The sequence below is a fragment of the Musca autumnalis genome, unplaced genomic scaffold (genome assembly GCF_047663935.1).
Source record: "Musca autumnalis isolate F117 unplaced genomic scaffold, ASM4766393v1 scaffold_2, whole genome shotgun sequence".
NCBI classification, from domain to species: domain Eukaryota; kingdom Metazoa; phylum Arthropoda; class Insecta; order Diptera; family Muscidae; genus Musca; species Musca autumnalis.
The window spans coordinates 229,362,826-229,382,246 of record NW_027411755.1 but is presented as its reverse complement, the minus strand read 5'-3'; the positions used below and the strand labels follow the sequence as shown (position 1 = coordinate 229,382,246).

At 36.4% G+C, this 19,421-nt stretch overlaps 1 protein-coding gene across 1 annotated transcript in view; it reads left to right on the top strand.

Moving 5' to 3' along the window:
• ninaD (neither inactivation nor afterpotential D) overlaps window positions 1-11,621 on the top strand; it is a 63,977-nt gene extending 52,356 nt beyond the window's left edge. Inside the window, exons 4-6 of the mRNA XM_073971009.1 lie at window positions 10,148-10,956; window positions 11,016-11,106; window positions 11,179-11,621. Of these exons, the coding sequence (XP_073827110.1) occupies window positions 10,148-10,956; window positions 11,016-11,106; window positions 11,179-11,331 (1,053 nt within the window). The 3' untranslated portion in view covers window positions 11,332-11,621. The remainder of the gene's footprint in view (window positions 1-10,147; window positions 10,957-11,015; window positions 11,107-11,178) is intronic.
• Window positions 11,622-19,421: the final 7,800 nt, after the last annotated feature.

Below are 19,421 nucleotides of genomic sequence, written 5' to 3'. Positions count from 1 at the left end.
ATTAAAAATTGTAAACAAGCTTTAGGCCGCAATTATGGACCGATTATAACTAATTATAACGAATTTTTTAAGGAGGTTGGGTTTGGGCCAGAATAGACATGATTAGTTTTTGGTGATGATCGTGAAATGTTCAGGGGATGAAATGGTCCAAAAACAAAATTTTAACCAATTCTGTAGCGGCTCTGTAGGTCAAAATAATAGCCCGCAAAATTTTAAACAAAGTTTGTGTTTATGATGAAGAAGAAGCGTACAAATCAACGCGAAGATCAGATAACACTAAGCGGGTTAAATGGACTGAAACTTTTGTGTGAAATTGGTAAACATTTCAATAACGTAGCGGTTAAACAACGAAAGTAGTAGTACAACATAAGTGGGTTTCATTACATTTTAGTTTGTGTGAACTAAATTTTCCTTTCCTGCTACAAAAATGTCTTTGTCATTCTAGATAACTTTTTGGTTTTGGTCATAAGTATTATACATTACATCTCTGATATTTGATAATTAAAATTTCACAATCATTGAAAAGAAATTCCGTGGAGAGCGATTGTCCAGGGATAGTGGTATAGGGTATTCCATGGTCGGCTCCGTCCGACTATAGACTTTTCTTACTTGTTTTAGGATATATAATGTAAAAAGGCATTTCATTTCTTTGGTGACCCAAAGTGAAATTTGAAGAATGATATGTTTTTGTCCGACTTTAACCCTAAGACGTGTTTTTCATTTTAAGAGATTTCTGGCCATTAGATAAGATTTACAGATTTGGTGTATTCTGAGACCTATAGTAAAATTTTATGACGAACAATTTTGTAAAATAATTGGATTTGATATGATCACATTTTAAAGGAGTTTTGAAAGATTTTCGAAAAAAGAACCAAAAAGACCCCTTTGATGAGCCTCCTTTGTAAAGTTGCCAAAGACACTATGTACCTTAAATGTAAGGATTCCATAATATCTTAACTCGAATATTTCGAAAAGTTTAGAAATGGACGGAGAGAAGTCTCCCTTGTCCCATCTGGGATGTTTGTGGAACAATTATATATATATAGAAATGGACGGAACTTTTCCCACCTACTTTGGTTACTTTCCGATGTAAACTTTAAAAACACCAATACACGTGTCTCATATTTTTAGCTCTACTTTCATAATCTACTCAGTTTTCCTTGTAATTTTTTTGTTGCCGCACAGTGTAATTGAAATCCAACCGTATGTAAAAACCTTCACTATTTTTTCCTCTCATTGTAGCATCTTTATTTTGTGTACACAAAATAAATTCTGTTCACCTCCAACGAGAATTATAGAAATTCTACACATGTATCACTCATAACAGTGCTGTTACAAGCTAACAATTTCTTTACAGCTCTGTTAAAAATTAACTATTTATTAAGGAAATCATTTTGAATGGGTTAATAAAATTTGAAATTTATATAAAAATAGGCAGTTTTATGACGTACATGAATTTAACCACTTGTCATAAAAGTTAAGTAATTAAATTCCTTCGTACTGTAGCGATTCCAAATAATGAATAAATTATAGCAATATTATATATTATATAGCTTTAAGATAATTATTTCTAAACTGTGTTTGAAAAAAGTTCATGAAATTATTAGTATGTACGAGTACAATTGTGAAATACCATTTGAACTTATACATGTGTGTGTGTTGTATTACTGTAATTAAGCTTAGTTATGAAATACAAACAGCCCATAAATCGTGATGAAATTCCAAATAAGCAATAAAGCTTAGGAATTAACATTACATTGTTGCTTCTAAAATTAGTAATTAGAAAAAAAAAAATAATAATTTGTTGAAATGATTAACTTTATAAACGTGTCGGCAAACGTTTCTGTTACTGTGATGTTTATCAAAATACTGAAAATTCATTTGTTGTTGTTTTATTTAGCAATCCAGTATGTCAAAAGTCAATTCGTTTAAAAGGCAATTTGGTGATTACATTTCTCAAAGTGTTTACAGAGAAAATATATAGGTATTATAGACGAATGTATAATGTATGTACAGTGGAACTTCTCCATATTGAACTTCCTTATAACGATTTTTTTCCTCTGTAACGAAGGAAAATTTAAAACACAGCCTTTTCAGCCCAGGTGGAATTCTCACAAAAATAACCTCTCTTTAACGAAATGTGGTCACACCATAGACTAATGAAGACATAGACGACGGATCACTCAATTTTTCCGTGGTCAAGTCACTCCAACCCGAAAACTCAAAAAAGTTCGAAGACGATTTTTGGGGAAAACGACAATATTTTCTTGGATATTTTTATCTGAGGATATAGTTCCCATCAAAAGCAATCCCCATGTAGTCTTTTGTCAGAACAAAATATTTGTTAAGTTGTATTTTTTAGGCATTTTATATTGAGTTTCTTAGTTACCACACTCAATTCGAACATACTCGGTGAGAGAGTTCCGACGTCTATGTTTTCATTAGTCTATGGTCACACTTTTTCCATCGATGTTTACACAATAAATGAGAAACAAAACACATTCACAAGTGGCAAACTCAAAAGTAAAAAAGTATCAGTCGGCTTTGCTGACAGAGGTATACCCTCAGCATGTGTATATTGAAACATTTTTTTCCCAAAATACGTATGTATTTAGGGGGCTTTAAAAAAATTGGGCGTTTGAACTGACAAAAATGTTGATTAGGATTAAAGATCAAAAGTTCTGCGGAGGAGATATTAAAAGGAATGGATTGACATTGACCGTTATGGTAGTGGATCTCCAGCCACAACATATGGTGTCATAGGGGGATTTTACACTCTTCGGGCTGTTTGCTCAAGAAGTATGGACTTGCCCCTAAAAAACTTTTAATATCGTAATTGAGGAAGCGAATGCAAGTTGCTTCAACAAAAATCAAAGTTAGTCGATATTAGGTCTTAAAGTGAACTTATCCGAAATTTTGTGTGGGAAGTACCGGATGGAGTGGACAAAAATAGTCCATATTTGAACCTGATCTATATCTGGTATATTAGGATGTGTAAAGTATAGACCAATTCGGACACTCCCTTTAAGAGTTACCGTACGAACCATTTTTCCGAACATTTTTGAACTTTTGTGGAGGAGGTACCTGAAGGAGTGGATCGATATTGCTTATCATCAAACTTAAACTATGTTTGAACAAAATATTACTAAGGCCATATTTTGGACCGAATCGGCAGATCCGTTCGAGAGTTATCTTACGCTCCAACCACCTCACAGGGTGTCATAGGGGTTTTTTGCAACTTTCATGCTATTTTCTCAGGAAGTATGGACTTGCCCCTGATGAAACTTGTACCGTCGTATGGAGGACATTGAATACAAGTTGCTAAAACAAAAATCAAAGCGATTCGAGAGATGGCCCTAAACTGAACTTTTCCGAAATTTTGTGTGGGAGGTACCCGAAGGAGTGGACCTATTGAGACCATATTTGAACTTCATATTACTCTGGTAGAAAGTTTACGCTGCACAATGTATGGACCAAATCGGTAACTCCCTTCAAGCGTTATCGTGCGCACAAACTTTCCGAACATTTTCGAACTTTTGTGGGGGAAGTACAGGAAGGAGTGTTCCGATGTAGCTCATCTTCGAACTTAAACTAAGTTTGGGCAAAATATTACTAAAGCTAAAATTTGAACCGAATCGGTTCATCCGTTCGAGAGTTATCGTGCGCTCCAGCCAGCAGGACAGACAGACGGACGGACATGGCTAGATCGACTCCAAATTGTCTGAAACACATTTTGTCCAAACATACTTGGGGTCTAAAACCATTATTTCGTTGAGGCACATTTTCTTCGTATCAAAGTGTATATACCCTCCTTAGCCTAAAGGCTGAGGGTATAATAAAAAATTAACCTATCTAACAAAAAACAATGAACACAATATCTATTATAGTTTCCGAGAAATAGATATTTCTTTCTACAGAAATGTGCAGAAATTACGTATTGTGAAAAAAATTTCGTTTTTAGGAGCACGACACTAGCACACTTTCTAATATTTTGACCGAATTTTTTTGGTTCCATATAGTACTTAGGAATCGGTGATGACAAAAAATTGGGGTTTTGGCCAGGAAAATCGATTTCTGAACTACTGTGCGGCGTTGTCAACAGAAATGTATATTGAAGGTATATACACCTTGCCTTTTCGAAATAATAGGTTTCGGGTCTAGTATGGGTCTAGTACGTATGAATACTCTTTCACTGCGTAGTGCTAACATTTGTATACCACACTGGCCTTGCTAAGCTTACCGCAGGCCGGGCCATTGATTTAAAAGACGTCAACAAGTTTTCTTTGTCAGCTGTCAGCCAGCGACTGGATGACCTTGTTCCTACTTCTGACCTTGTCATTCCATTGAACGTTACACCCAATATCTGGGGGTAGTTAGTGGTTGGAATCAGGACACAATCTTACTGCGACCGTTTTTATGGACCTGATTGGCTTGGGCGAATCTTCCATCAGGGAACGTCTCCTCAGTAATTATGGTCTGAGGTCGAGCTCAGAGGTGCTAGGGTTTTTTTACTATCATCTCGCAAGTATTCGACTTAATTTCGGCTACGAGTACGAATTGTATATAGTTATGTTAGTGGAAACGGACAGGGCACTGGCCATTATCGAGCAGCTTATAAGCGTGCTAGACGCAGTACAAAGCTCAGGGAGTTAAGAACTTGGAGCTTGCTAATCACAGAGAATTTTCTAAAATCGTGGGTCGTGCTAAACGCAGAAAAAAAGGACTTTGCCGGTGTCGATATTCGACTATGGTGGTATTTACTCATATATGTCGGGTGAAACAGTGGAACAATGGTTAATACACCCGATTTGCGAACTAAATGTTCAAGTACGATTTCCAGCCCAGACAACAGCGCATTTTTAACTGTAGCAAAATACACCCAGCTTAACGTAGGCGGCATTTCCTAAATATTTCGACCATATAAAAAATCTGTATCAATGGCCGTTTGGACTCAGCGATAAAAAGTTACTAAGTGAATGTTATAAATACAACATAGTTAAATATATGCGCTATTAGAGTATGCCAATGAGGATATGCCGACCATATCAAGTAGAAACCTGAAGGAAGGATGGATATTAATGTGGATCGTAGTAAGAATGAAACGCTGTATGAAACGCTCAATGCACAGTGTTTTCACTTGCATGGAAAAGGGTGCCAAAAATAGTTCTAATTGAACTAAGACGAAGTTAGACAAATTTTAATACCGATTTGGTTGAAATTTTGCAATTTTAGATTTTCGGATTTATGACGATTTTACAGGCGTGCTATAAGGGCAATAAATTGCCGGGTGGCGGATGGGGCAGCTGGAATTTTTTTCATCGTAAACTAGAGACTTTTCCCTGTATTTAAGAAAAAATATCGAGACTCACAAATACTCACAACATTAGTAAAACTCAAAATAAAATAATAGTACTTACTTACTTACTTAGGGCCATTCCCGGACATTTGTTCCATAGGCCGAACTAAGAAAAGATCTCCATTTCTCTCTATTTGTTGCTTCGTACTCTGGAATACCGCACCTATTCATCTCTTCATCCACTTGTTGGCGCCATCTATTCCTTGGCCTGCCAATTCTGCATGCACCGCCATGTTGCTCGAATTTAAACGCCTTTTTAGCGGGTTCATCATCGCTCATTCTTATTATATGGCCTAGCCAACGCAATCGCTGCATCTCGATACGTTTAACTATATTGATGTTGTTGTATAGCAGATACAGCTCGTGGTTCATGCGACGTCGATATTCACCGTCAACGCAGATTGGTCCGTAGATCTTTCGAAGAATTTTCCTCTCAAACACACCAAGCACTGCCTTTTCTGCTTGCGCAAGTACCCATGCTTCGGTGTCATACATTAGCACGGGCAGTATCAGCGTTTTGTATAGTGTTATTTTTGCTTGACGAGATGTGGCTTTGTTTTTAAATTGTTTATTTAAACCATAGTAGCACCTGTTGGCCACTATAATTCTTCTTCTTATTTCACAACTGATGTTGTTTGTTGTGTTTATGGCAGTGCCGAGGTAGACGAAGTCTTTAACTACCTCAAAATTATAGGTACCAACTTCCACAGTTGGTCCGAGCTCTATGGACGCTTTGCGCGTCGACACCATCAATTTGGTCTTTTCGCCGTTTACCGCCAGACCCACTTTCGCAGATTCTCCTTCGACCTTCCTAAGGGTATCAGTTACATCCTTTACTGATCGTCCTATGATGTCTAGCAAGTAACATGTGACTATTGGTGTAGATCGTGTCATTTCTTTTGACATTTGCATCTCGTATTACCTTTTCCAGTAAAATGTTAAATAGGTCACACGAAAGGCTGTCTCCTTGTCTGAAACCTCTTTTGGTACTAAACTGTTCGGAGAGGTTCTTTTCAATTTTAACTGATGACCTAGTGTCAGTTAAAGTCATCTTACAAAGCCGGATGAGCTTTGCGGGGATACCAAATTCTGACATTGCATGGAATACCTTTGATCGGAGGGGACTGTCGAATGCTACTTTATAATTGACAAAAAGGTGATATGTGTCGATCTGCATCTCTTGGGTCTTCTCCAGGATTTGCCGCAGGGTAAATATCTGGTCAATGGTGGACTTGCCAGGTCTAAAGCCACATTGGTATAGTCCAATTATTTCGTTGACCATTGGCTTTAGTCGTTCGCACAATATCCCTGAGACTATCTTATAGGCAATAGGGAGAAGACTTATGCCCCTATAGTTGGAGCATACAGTCTCATCTCCTTTTTCTTGTGGACGGGACACAGGATGCTCAGGTTCCAATCATCGGGTACGCGTTCTTCCTGTCAGATGGTGCTAACTAGCTGAGGCATACACCTTATCAGCTCGTCGCCTCCGGTTTTAAACAGCTCGGCTGGTAAGCCATCGGCTCCTGCTGCTTTATTATTCTTCAGCCGGTTGATTGCTGTTTTACCTCATCTTGGCCGGGCGGTATACATTCTACACCATCTTCTGGTATTGGATCTGTGGTATCATCGTCTTCGCTACTATTGGATACCAGCAGATTGGAGAAATGTTCCTTCCATATCCTGAGCACGCTATCTGTATATGTTACCAGATTACCTTGCTGGTCTCCACAGGAGGATGTGCCTATACCAAAGCCATCTGTTTGATGTTTCACTCTTTGGTCGAATTTTCGGACTTCATTCCTGTCCATCTCGATTTTATCACACTCCCGCTTTTCCATTTTTCTCTTTTTCTTGTGGAAAAGACGTTTCTCTTCTCTCCTTTTCTCCCGATATCTCTCCCGTGCGCTACGCGTTGCTACTGATTGTAAAGTAACTCTATATGCCGCATTTTTCTCTTCGGTAGCAGCACGACACTCCTGGTCATACCATGAATTCCTTTGTGGAGGTCTCTGGAATCCAAGTATGGATTTTGCGGCTGTTTGCATGGATTGGGCAATATTTTGCCATTGTGATGTTATGTAATCGGGACAAGGAGTGCTCTCATTAAGCAATTGGGCTAGTTGAGTGGAATATGCATGATATGGATGATACATATGGTAATATTCAAAAAAGTTTTACAATCGTTGAAGTTGAGGTTCACCATTTAATAAGTCGCGAACTGTTAATATATTTTATAAAATATGAATACATTTATATATATTGAAGTGTTTTAGCTACGATCTCATAATATGGACCATAACAAATAATTTTCGTGGAAGCTGCGCTGGTGATAATATAAAAAAATGGGAAAAATGTGTTGAAGTTTACAAGTTTTTTTGTGTTCTTTCTTGATTTCTGGCCAAACCACGGAAAATTCAAACCTATGCTCAAAGAAAGAACTAAAGAATACCCCTTAGGCAATATGGTTCTAGTGTATGACTTTTCGATATATACACTGTATCCCCCTAAAATCGATGCTGACATTTTGAAGTTTTGATTTCAGTGTTTTTCGAATTTTTCTTATAATTAGATGGTGCAACTAGATAATAATCAAAAGTAGTTTATAGGATTGTAGAACTCGCGATTCCACGTCGTTCGATGTATATCTCATGAGTGTGCTCCGTACAGCTTCCTAGTAATAGAAGTCCAAAGGCGAAAATTTGGTCCGTAAATTTTCTGAAAAAACCTATTTTTTGGCTTTAAAATTTACAACTGTCGTACAGGTACCCCTGAACCCCGCGTGATTTTAGTTTTTTTACGTGCCGGATCTAATGAGCTCTTCCGCGGTCAAATCCATCCACTAAAACGCCGGATATAGATACCTTGAAAGTAGGAAAATCTGCAAAAATATATTTTGACAATTCCGCGAATTGAACCGCGATTTTCTTTGATTATTTTTGCATAAATGTAATCCTTTATACGCGATTATAATATTTGCCAAAAAGGTGTGTCACAAATTACAAAGATTCGGGAGTAATATCCCTATTTATCCCAAAATAGAATGTGGTGGCACATCCGCAGTTCTTGACGAATCTGTCTAAAATAATTTATATTGACGTATTTTTAATAGGGGGCCATTGAAATCGGATGCACCTTATAATCATATGCACATCGCGTAATTTTTGCCCACTTGAAGGTTTTTTGAATAGTAAGATGCAACTGATGGCACACTTTGGCCGCTGAATGAAACATGGGAAAATCCATGCATATTGATAGACATGGACTCCCTGTATCCGAAAAGCACATGCACCCCAACTGATTTCAAAGGATCCGCGAATTACACGCCTTTTAATTTTTGTGTTTTTTCTTTGGTTGTAATTTCAATATTACTCTCTACTTCTTATTTCTATAGCTTATCACAGAAAGCAAATATACTTTCACGATGATTAATTACTTTTCTCGTAGAAGTTTAAGCAAAATACTTCAGGATTTGGATCGAAATTTAGCGAAATAATAGAATAACTCCCAACATTTATTTTTCAAATTTTTCGTATTTAACCAAAAATATATTTTTGAAATAATTTCCAACAATAAGTTTCCGTTGTTTGTTGTTGCTGTAATATGCAAGTTATAAACGCGATCTTTATAATTTGGTCTCACATTTTTCTAGGCGTTGTCTAGATTCTGTACGTATTTTTAAATTATTTTTTTAGAGATTTTTTGGACTTTGATTTAGAATAAATAAAATTTATTCCAAGATTTCTTCAATATTTTTTGATTTACCGCGAAAATAAAAATAAATTTTGCAACTATTTTAGCATCTACGGATAGATATCACATTCTGCTAACGATTCATATATACATGTTCTTATTACAACTCAATAGGAATTTTTAAATATTTTTTCTTTACAAGAGAGTAAAACCGCATATAACTTTTGAGTGCAGCATCCAATTTTGTGAACGCGAACAGATTTGAAACCACGATTTTTTTCTTAACCCATGTACCAAAAATGGCGGATGTGCTCGCCAAAAAAGTTTTTAATTTTTTTTCTATGTAATTGTAAAGGAAATTTGAAATTTACCATATATCTGCAATAAATACAACAAAGTTAAATATATGCACTATTAGAGTATGCCAATGAGGGTAGATGGATGACTAATGGCAATTGCCCATCATATCAAGTAGAAACCTGAAGGTGGGATTAATGTTGATCGTAGGAAGAATAAAACGCACTATCAAACGCTCACTTTACAACATAATGGTGAGGACACTCATAAAATCTCGCTGACTTTGTTGCGGAGACAGCCTCAAATGAGATAGCTCTGTATTGGACATACTTCTTGTGAGATTGTAACATTGATGCAATTTGAGGTATGGACAATGTATTTTCGAAGCGTTAAACACCAATAGCTATAGCTATGCTGATCCTTTTATGTAATCAGAATATGATTAGTTATAACTTAGAGTTGGTAATTTCTTTCTAAGTGCGTAATTATCAGATATGATGGGACGAGTGGTAATACTAACGCCGAAATTTTAATACTAATATCCACAGGTATCTCAACACTTTTTTTCATTTTTTGAATCGCTCTTTTAAACTTGTTGGTTTTAGTTTGGGCTTGCTAACATAAGTTCTGTTAGATATTATAAACCTTGTTGACATTTTCTCAAAATTTGTCATGTCTATAGAGGTATATGACGTCTTTGATGTTGAAAATTTTTTTGGACAGCCGAAAATCTTAGATAACAACACTACATTTTCTCTGAATCAATATGTGATACTCAATATTCCATCTTTCTATTTCCAGGCTGCCTCAAATATAGCTCGTGGCTTCCCCAGAATAATAAAAATATTTTTTAACATGGCTCTGAACAGCAACGGCGGTGCCCTATATCAGACACATACAGCCAATGAATGGTTGTTCCAGGGATTCTATGATCAATTCCTCGATTATGCCATGAAACTGAATAATTCGATGACCGGCAACATTAAGGATAATCATTTTGCATGGTTTTTACATCGTAACGGCTCCAGAGATTTTGAAGGAATCTTCACGATCAATACGGGCAAGGAAGATTTGCGTGAAATGGGTGAATTGAAATTTTGGAATGGCATGAATAATACGGGATTTTTTGAGGGGGAATGTGGTCGCATAAATGGTAGTACCTCTGATTTGTTTGTACCAAATCGTGGCCCCGAAGAATGGATAACAATTTATATGAAAGATACATGTCGCATCATAAATTTGGTGCCGTCGGGGAAAAATACCATAGAGGGTATTGAGGGTATACGTTATGAAACTAAGCCAGACACCTATGATAGTGGTGATTTAAATCCGGATATGAAATGTTATTGTCCTCCGGAACTAATGCCTGACAATTGTCCGAAGCATGGTGTTACAGATATACGTAGCTGTTCTGATGGGGCTCCAATGTTTATGTCACATCCCGGATTTTTATATGCTGATCCTAGTTATGCCAATACCACAACGGGTACAAGGGCCGATCCCGAGAAGGATGTATTCTTTATAACCATAGAACCAAAATTGGGTGTTCCACTGGAAGTTAATGCTGCCATACAAATTAGTTTACACATACAACCGGATAAGGATATCACGTGAGTTTGAAGCGATATTATTAACTCGAAACAATAATAACAATCTTGTAAATTTTTAGGTTACTTAAGAACATACCCTCATTCTATGCCCCCCTGTTCACCATTAACAGCATTGCCAAAATGACTCCAGAAGTTGCCAAGGAAGTTCAGGTATTTAAGAATCATAATTTTACTATAAGGAATTATTAAAAATTTCTAATCTTCAATTGTGTCTGTTTACAGTTTGCCCTCAACGTCCCCAGTATTGGCTTGTACATGGGTATTGGCATGACATGTCTGGCTGTTTTAATAGCATCTGTAGGGGTTTATGTTACACTTACGAAAAAATGGTACGAACCCATTGGTGATGAACGAACAATCATAGACCATCATTAGTTTTAAAAGAAGACGAAAAGAATAAAATGGAATTGCAACTCTGCATGAAAGCATTTACTAAGCTAAAGCATTTGCAGCAGATAGGAGAACAAATTTTTAATTTTAAGTTTTAGTTTAAGAATTTTTTATACACCTTTTTTATTTTATAATTTATTTTTTAACGTTGCCAAATGAAATACAATTTTTATATAAGATCTCTATTTATATTTGTAAAATAGAAGTTAAATATAAAACAAGTAAAAAGTCTTAAGTTCGGCCGGGCCGAACTTTTTATACCCTCCACCATAAAATAGTCTTAATTAAAATGGAATAATTAGGGCCCTTTCACAATTTTAGGTGGAACAACTTTTCGACAATGGATAGACGCCTACTGCCTCCCACTATTGTTTATATTACACAGTGAACACAAATGTTGGGGCAGAGATAATTCCTTTTGGAGATGAAAGCCATTGGTGTGTGTATATTAAAAACCCCGAAGGACAGATGCGCCGTGAGTCGAACTTCCGTGTTATGGCGTGATGAAGTTATTGCAAGAGACCCTGTAAGCCATCATGAATTAGCATTATATCTTTGTTTGTTGTTTTTGTAGAGCACTTAAGCAACAGTGAACAGAGATATAACGCTAATTCCTGATGGCCCACCAGGGTCTCTAACAAAAATTTCATCACGCCATAACGCGGAAGTTTGACTCACGGCGGAACTGTCCTTCGGGGTTCATAATATACTCACCAAGGCCTTTCTTCCCCAAGAGGAATTTTCCGTGCCCCAGACTTTCACCTCCATTTTGTTGCACAGTGTTATCTAATCTAATCTAAACCAGTAAGGAAAGGATCATAGTCGGGCGGGGCCGACTATATGATACCCTACACCACTGTGAATATGTAAAATATAGGAGATATGTATCAATTTGAACTGATTTATATACATATATATACACATCCCAAATTTCATCAAAATTAGACAGAGCGGGCGAAAATATACATAGGAGCTATATCCAAATCTGAACCGATTTCGATATAAGTTGTTACACTTATTTCTAGACTAAATTTAGTCGCACATTCCAAATTTCATCAAAATTGCACGTAAATAGCGTGTTTTCAGCAAATACGTCAAATCGGCCGAAAATATATTTGGGAGCTATATCCAAATATGAACCGATTTCGATGTAGTTTGGGACATTTATTTTGAGACCGAATTCAGTTACACATTCAAAATTTCATCAAAATAGGACGTATATAGCGTGTTTGGTGCAGCAAATACGCCAAATCGGCGGAAAAATATATGGGAGCTATATCCAAATCTGAACCGATTTCGATATAATTTGGTACATTTATTTATAGACCTAATAAATTTAAATGTCAAATTATAGCTACATCGGTCTGAAAATGTAGCTACAAACGTCAAAACACCGCAGATCGGGGCAGGGACGTACGCAGGATTTCATTTCGGGGGGGGCACAACTTGACCAAAAATCATGAAAAATTCAAATGTTGTTTAGCGTTACGTAAAGCTATTTTAAGGGGTTATGGCCACTTTTAAGTATGAGAAAAGCCATTTTCATGCATTTCTTATAAAAAATCTATTAAACCTTAAGTTACCTTCTATTTTTTTTTTTTTTTGAAATATCTTAAATTGAAATGCCCGCTTATAAAGCACTGTTTTTACTAAAGCAGTTTGCGGTACCCACTGTAGTTTGAAAAAGAATAAACCGATCAGCATATATTTTTGTGGGATCATTACGAACCTAATAATCTTGTCCATTATCGAAAAGGAATTAAAAAAATCAATTTTTAAAAATTTTGAACAGTTAAAATCAAAATTTCGATTTTAACAAAAACAAAACACCGTACAAAATTGATATTTTTTCTGACTACGTCAGCAGTTTTTTTAAGACTCTCTCGGTTAAGCACATGATTTATGTGCACAATAGTCCCACAAAAACATTTAAAGTGCCACTTCTAGGAAAAGACGTTTTTAGTTTTTATGCTACATACAAAACACAATAAATGTTTCCCTTCGAAAGCTCATATCTCGGTAAATTTTTGTCCGACTGGAAATTTTGGCACATATTCTATTCTATGTATATTCTATTCTATATTTTATATGAAATAATGGTACAAAGTATATAAATTCAATAGAAAGAATTCATAATATTTAGTCCCAATTTACATTAGGCGAGTTTACTTGCGGTAAGTCTCAGTTTGTAGGAGAGACACGTAAGGGGTATGGAAGTGGAAAAAAATTGCTCGTACCGGCAATTTTCAGGCAATTCCTTTTATATTTTTCGTTTTTGACATTATTTTCATTGTTTTGAAAACAAAACTTGCAGAAACAGAATTGCCTGTATAAACGCAAGAGGCAAGTTTAAAAGAGAACGAGAAAAATTGCCGCAAGAAAAATCGTTTAATGTAAATTGGGACTAAGGATACAATTTTAAATATTTACAGAGTAGGATATTTAGAATTGAAATTAGACAATATCGGTCCACGTTCGGTAATGTCGCCATGTAAAATTTATTGAAGTATATTGAAGTTTTTAATCATACAGATCCACGTTATGGTTTATCGCAGAATTTTACAACAACAAAGAATTGCCGTTGTCTTTGCTATAGCAAGATTTTCCCTATTTCGATGATCTTAGCCTAATTTTTAAGAATATTGGCTGTCGTTGTCATTGATATGTTTCCAAATGAAAACATTAAGAAAAATTTAACAGTTTTGGAGATATGGTGCGAAATGTATACAAATTATGAAATTTTTAGATATATTATAAAATTAATTTTTTTTTTCATTTCTCCAAATATTTTATTTTGGCCCTTCTCTACAAATTTGCTGCAAAGGTCAGAAGAAGATTTGCATTGGTTTCAGAGATATAGCCCCGAGTTGTTTAAAAAGTCGATATTTAATAATGTTTAGATGGGGCCATAAAATCCAAGCTGTATCTGACTCAACAAAACGGAACTAGGGCTTTTGTACTTTGGGTCTGTACTTTCAAAAAATCCTCACTTCAAATTATTTGCACAAGATTACCTTAAACATGTTGCACAGTGTTGTTTACCGAAAGAGATAGATTCTGATACCAGGATTATTTTTACTTTTAATATTATGTTACAAAAGAAGCGTTATAATTTGTTTTCTTAATTGTACGGTTAGAAGTTTTTGGACTCGATGACAAACACTTTGATGGACTTAGTTCTATATAGTTTTGACAAATAACAATCGATCCTTATTGAACCCCACATAACTATTCACTAACAATTATTTGAGAGACACTCCTCTCGATAGTTACCGCGCCCATAAGCTTTTTAGTTGGCCACCGTAGTGTTTAGAGCTTTGTCAGGAAGCATAAACTTGTCCACGAAAAATAGGATATCGCTGTAAACAAGACTACAAAAAGGGATCCTCAAACAGTCTTTAAACTGCAGTTATGTTAGACTTGTTTAAGAGACCTGAAGATGTTGTCCAAACATATTCTCTTGGACCCTGATGTACTTTTGGAAGTAATCTTGCGAACCATATTAGGTTCGATTTTAGACCGAATCGGTTAGTCCTTTCGACCATTTATGGCGGAGGTACCGATATGACTTCAATTTAATTTAGACAAAACATTACGAGATCCATAACATGGACCGAGAGTTATCATGAGTTCCAACCTGCCAGACAAACAGAGATACAGACGGACGGACGGTGGTAAGTACTTCCATCTTGGCTGAAACGAATATCGTCTAAACATATGTGAAGTCTTAAATCATTATTTTGATGAAATCTATGCAATCCTAGTGTATATAATCTCGTAATCTAAAGTCTGAGGCTACAATTATACTTCGGTAATGATAAGTAAAAATCAAGTGACGCACAAAAATTCATTTGTCTTCATTATTTTCTCATACTGTTTAGCAGCAAATTTGTCTAAAACAGAATAACAAAATTTTGGCGATGGCAGTAAAAGAAATTTCTAATTGGCTTTCAATATGTAGTCCACGAAGGACCGACCCTTCATACATTTTATTCAATAGATTTTTATACCCTTCATCATCGGTACCTAACGATTTTCGGTATTTTGAACGTTGTGGACTCAATATTCCACCGTAATGGCTGAAATTTGGTATTTAGACTTCGTTGGGGGTACTCAAACTTCCCCTTTACATTTGTCAGTATAGGTCCACGTTTCGATATAGCCCCCATAGAACGGTACCTCCCGATTTTCGTAATACTGAAGATAGTGACGTCAATATTCAACCGAAATGGCTGAAATTGGTTATTTCGTCTTCCAAGAGCTATAAAATATTCCAGAAGTGTATTATCAGTATAGGTCCACGTCTTCCTATGTCCCCATAGAAGCGTACTTCTTGATCGGTATTTTTTAAGTTTTAGCCACATTCTCTTACCGAAATATAGGGAATTTGGTATTTAGTCTTCTTCGAGCCTAAAAACTTTCCGTCAGAAATTTTTCGATATAGATCGACGTTTTGAAATAGCCCCCATAGAATGGTGCCTCACACTGTTTTACCGAAATTGCTGAAATTTAGTATTAAGTCTTCTTCATACACGAAAGGAAACTAATTATTCCATTTTACTTCAATACAACTTGTGGTGGAGGGTATAACAAGTTCGGCCCGGCCGAACTTAACGCCGTTCTTACTTGTTTTTTATATACATACATATTTCCATTCTCATAATACTGAACTCGTTATTTTTGTTATAACCGGATTAGTTTTAAGCCTCGAGAGCTCTATACAGTTCGAATAAATAATAGACATGGGGTATATTCATTAAGGAATTAGCTTTTGATAGTGGTATGATATGACATGAAGAAGTAATTCAGATTTTATTGGAAGTTTCTCTCAAAAATAGCTTACAAACAAAAATTTTTAAAATATTTTCTTACAAAACTTGTTAATGACGCACATTTTCTGTTCAGAAACTTAAGAAAATATAAGTTTTAATTTGAAATCTTCATATATACAAACATTTTTATGAGAAAAAAATACAATAACTAGTTACAGTAGCTTAAAAAATTTTGTTCGACCAAACCATTTCGGGGGGGGCCCGGGCCCCCCGTGCCCCCCCCCTGCGTACGTCCCTGGATCGGGGGTACCGTTATATGGGGGCTATACCAAAACGTGGACCTATGTCCACAAGTTTGGTTATATAAGTTTATTGACACTTAAGAACCCTAACTGTCAAAATATAGCTAAATCGGTCTGAAAATGTAGCTAAAACTGTCAAAATACCGTAAATCGGGGGGTACCGTTATATGGGGGCTATACCGAAACGTGGACCTATGTCCACAACTTTTGTTATATAAGTTTATTGACATTTAAGAACCCTAAATGTCAAATTATAGCTACATCGGTCTGAAAATGTAGCTAAAAGCGTCAAAATACCGCAAATCGGAGGGTACCGTTATATGGGGGCTATACCAACACGTGGACCTATGTCCACAACTTTTGTTATATAAGTTTATTGACACATAAGAACCCTAAATGTCAAATTATAGCTATATCGGTCTGAAAATGTAGCTAAAAACATCAAAACACCGTAAATCGGGGGGCACCGTTATATGGGGGCTATACCAAAACGGGGACCTATGTCCCCAACTTTTGTTATATAAGTTTATTGAAACTTAAGAACCCTAAATGTTAAATTATAGCTACATCGGTCTGAAAATGTAGCTAAAAACGTCAAAATACCGTAAATTGGGGGGTACCGTTATATGGGGGCTATACCAAAACGTGGACCTATGTCCACAACTTTTGTTATATAAGTTTATTGATACTTAAGAACCCTAAATGTCAAGTTATAGCTAAATCGGTCTGAAAATGTAGCTAAAAACGTCAAAATACCGCAAATCGGGGGGTACCGTTATATGGGGGCTATACCAAAACGTGGACCAATGTCCACAAGTTTTGTTATATATGTTTATTGACACTTAAGAACCCTAAATGTCAAATTATAGCCAAATCGGTCTGAAAATGTAGCTGAAAACGTCAAAATACCGTAAATCGGGGGGTACCGTTATATGGGGGCTATACCAAAACGTGGACCGATATATCCCATCTTCGAACTTGATCTTCCGACGGCTAAAAAAATGGTATTCCCCAATTTTCAGCGAAATCGGTCAACAAATGCGACCTGTATGTTGCGAACGGACGGACGGACGGACGGACGGACGGACGGACGGACGGACGGACATGCATAAATCGACTCAGAAAGTGATTCTATGTATATCCCTAGAAGGAACTATGGGTCTATCTCGCTTCCTTTTGTATGTTACATACAAATGCACTAACACATAATACCCCTTACCACATAGTGGTGTAGGGTATAAAAATGTGTTCAGCTAGGTGAAAGGTACCACCTACGGGGCTATATCAAAGAGTAAACCTATCTTTAAATTTTTTTGCGGAAAAGTTTTATAGCTGCAGGGAACTTCAAGAGTCAAATTGAGGGTAGTTTCATCAAAACAATGTAGACCCTCAAAAATGGACCCATGTTGACGAATTTTAATGAAGAAATTTCGTGACCACTGAAAATTCCCGAAAATCAGGAGGTACAGTTATATGGGGGGATATACCAAAACATGGACCTATATTGACGATTACTTTTGAATAGACAAAATTGTAGCTAAAATTCTCAAAATACCGATCATTACAGCTAGTACGGTTAAAAATTGCAGCTAAAATTCTCAAAATACCGAAAATCGGGAGGTACCGTTATATGGGGGCTATACCAAAACATGGACCTATGTTGACGATGTTTGGTGAAGATATTTCATGACCACTGAGAACCTCAAATGGCAAATTACAGCTAGTTCGGTTAAAAATTGTAGCTAAAATTCTCAAAATACCGAAAATCGGGAGGTACGGTTATAAGGTGGCCATACAAAAACATGGACCTATTTTGACGATGTTTGGTGGAGATGTTTAGTGACCACTGAGAACCTCAAATGTCAAATTGCAGATAGTTCGGTTACAAATTGTGGCTAAAATTCTCAAAATACCGAAAATCGGGAGGTACCGTTATATGGGGGCTATACCAAAACATGGACCTATGTTGACGATGTTTGGTAAAGATATTTCATGACCACTGAGAACCTCAAATGACAAATTACAGCTAGTTCGGTTAAAAATTGGAGCTAAAATTCTCAAAATACCGAAAATCGGGAGGTACCGATATATGGGGGCTATACCAAAACATGGACCTATGTTGACGATGTTTAGTGGAGATATTTCATGACCACTGAGAACCTGAAATGTCAAATTGCAGATAGTTAGGTTAAAAATTGTGGCTAAAATTCTCAAAATACCGAAAATCGGGAGGTACCGTTATATGAGGACTATACCAAAACATGGACCTATGTTGACGATGTTTGGTGAAGATATTTCATGACCACTGAGAACCTCAAATGGCAAATTACAGCTAGTTCGGTTAAAAATTGTAGCTAAAATTCTCAAAATACCGAAAATCGGTAGGTACCGATATATGGGGGCTATACCAAAACATGGACCTATGTTTACGATGTTAAGTGGAGATATTTCATGACCACTGAGAACCTCAAATGTCAAATTGCAGATAGTTAGGTTAAAAATTTTGGCTAAAATTCTCAAAATACCGAAAATCGGGAGGTACCGTTATATGAGGACTATACCAAAACATGGACCTATGCCCATATCCTTTGGGATATAAGTTTGTTGATCACTAGGAACCCTAAGTGCCTAATTATAGCTAATTCGGTCTGCAAATGTGGCGAAGAACGTCATAATACCTCAAATCCGGCGGTACCGTTATATGGGGGCTATACCAAAGAGTGGACCGATATAGCCCATCTTCGAACTTGACCTGCCTTTGGAAAAATGACCCTCGCGTGCAAAATTTCAGCACTGTATCTGAATTATTGCGGACGCTAGAGTGATTACAACAGACGGACGGACAGACGGACATGGCTAGATCGTCTTAGAATTTTATCCTGATCAAGAATATATATACTTTATAGGGTCGCAAATGATTAGTTCGATGTGTTACAAACGGAATGACAAACTTAATATACCCTCCATACTATGGTGGAGGGTATACAAATATGTGAAACTG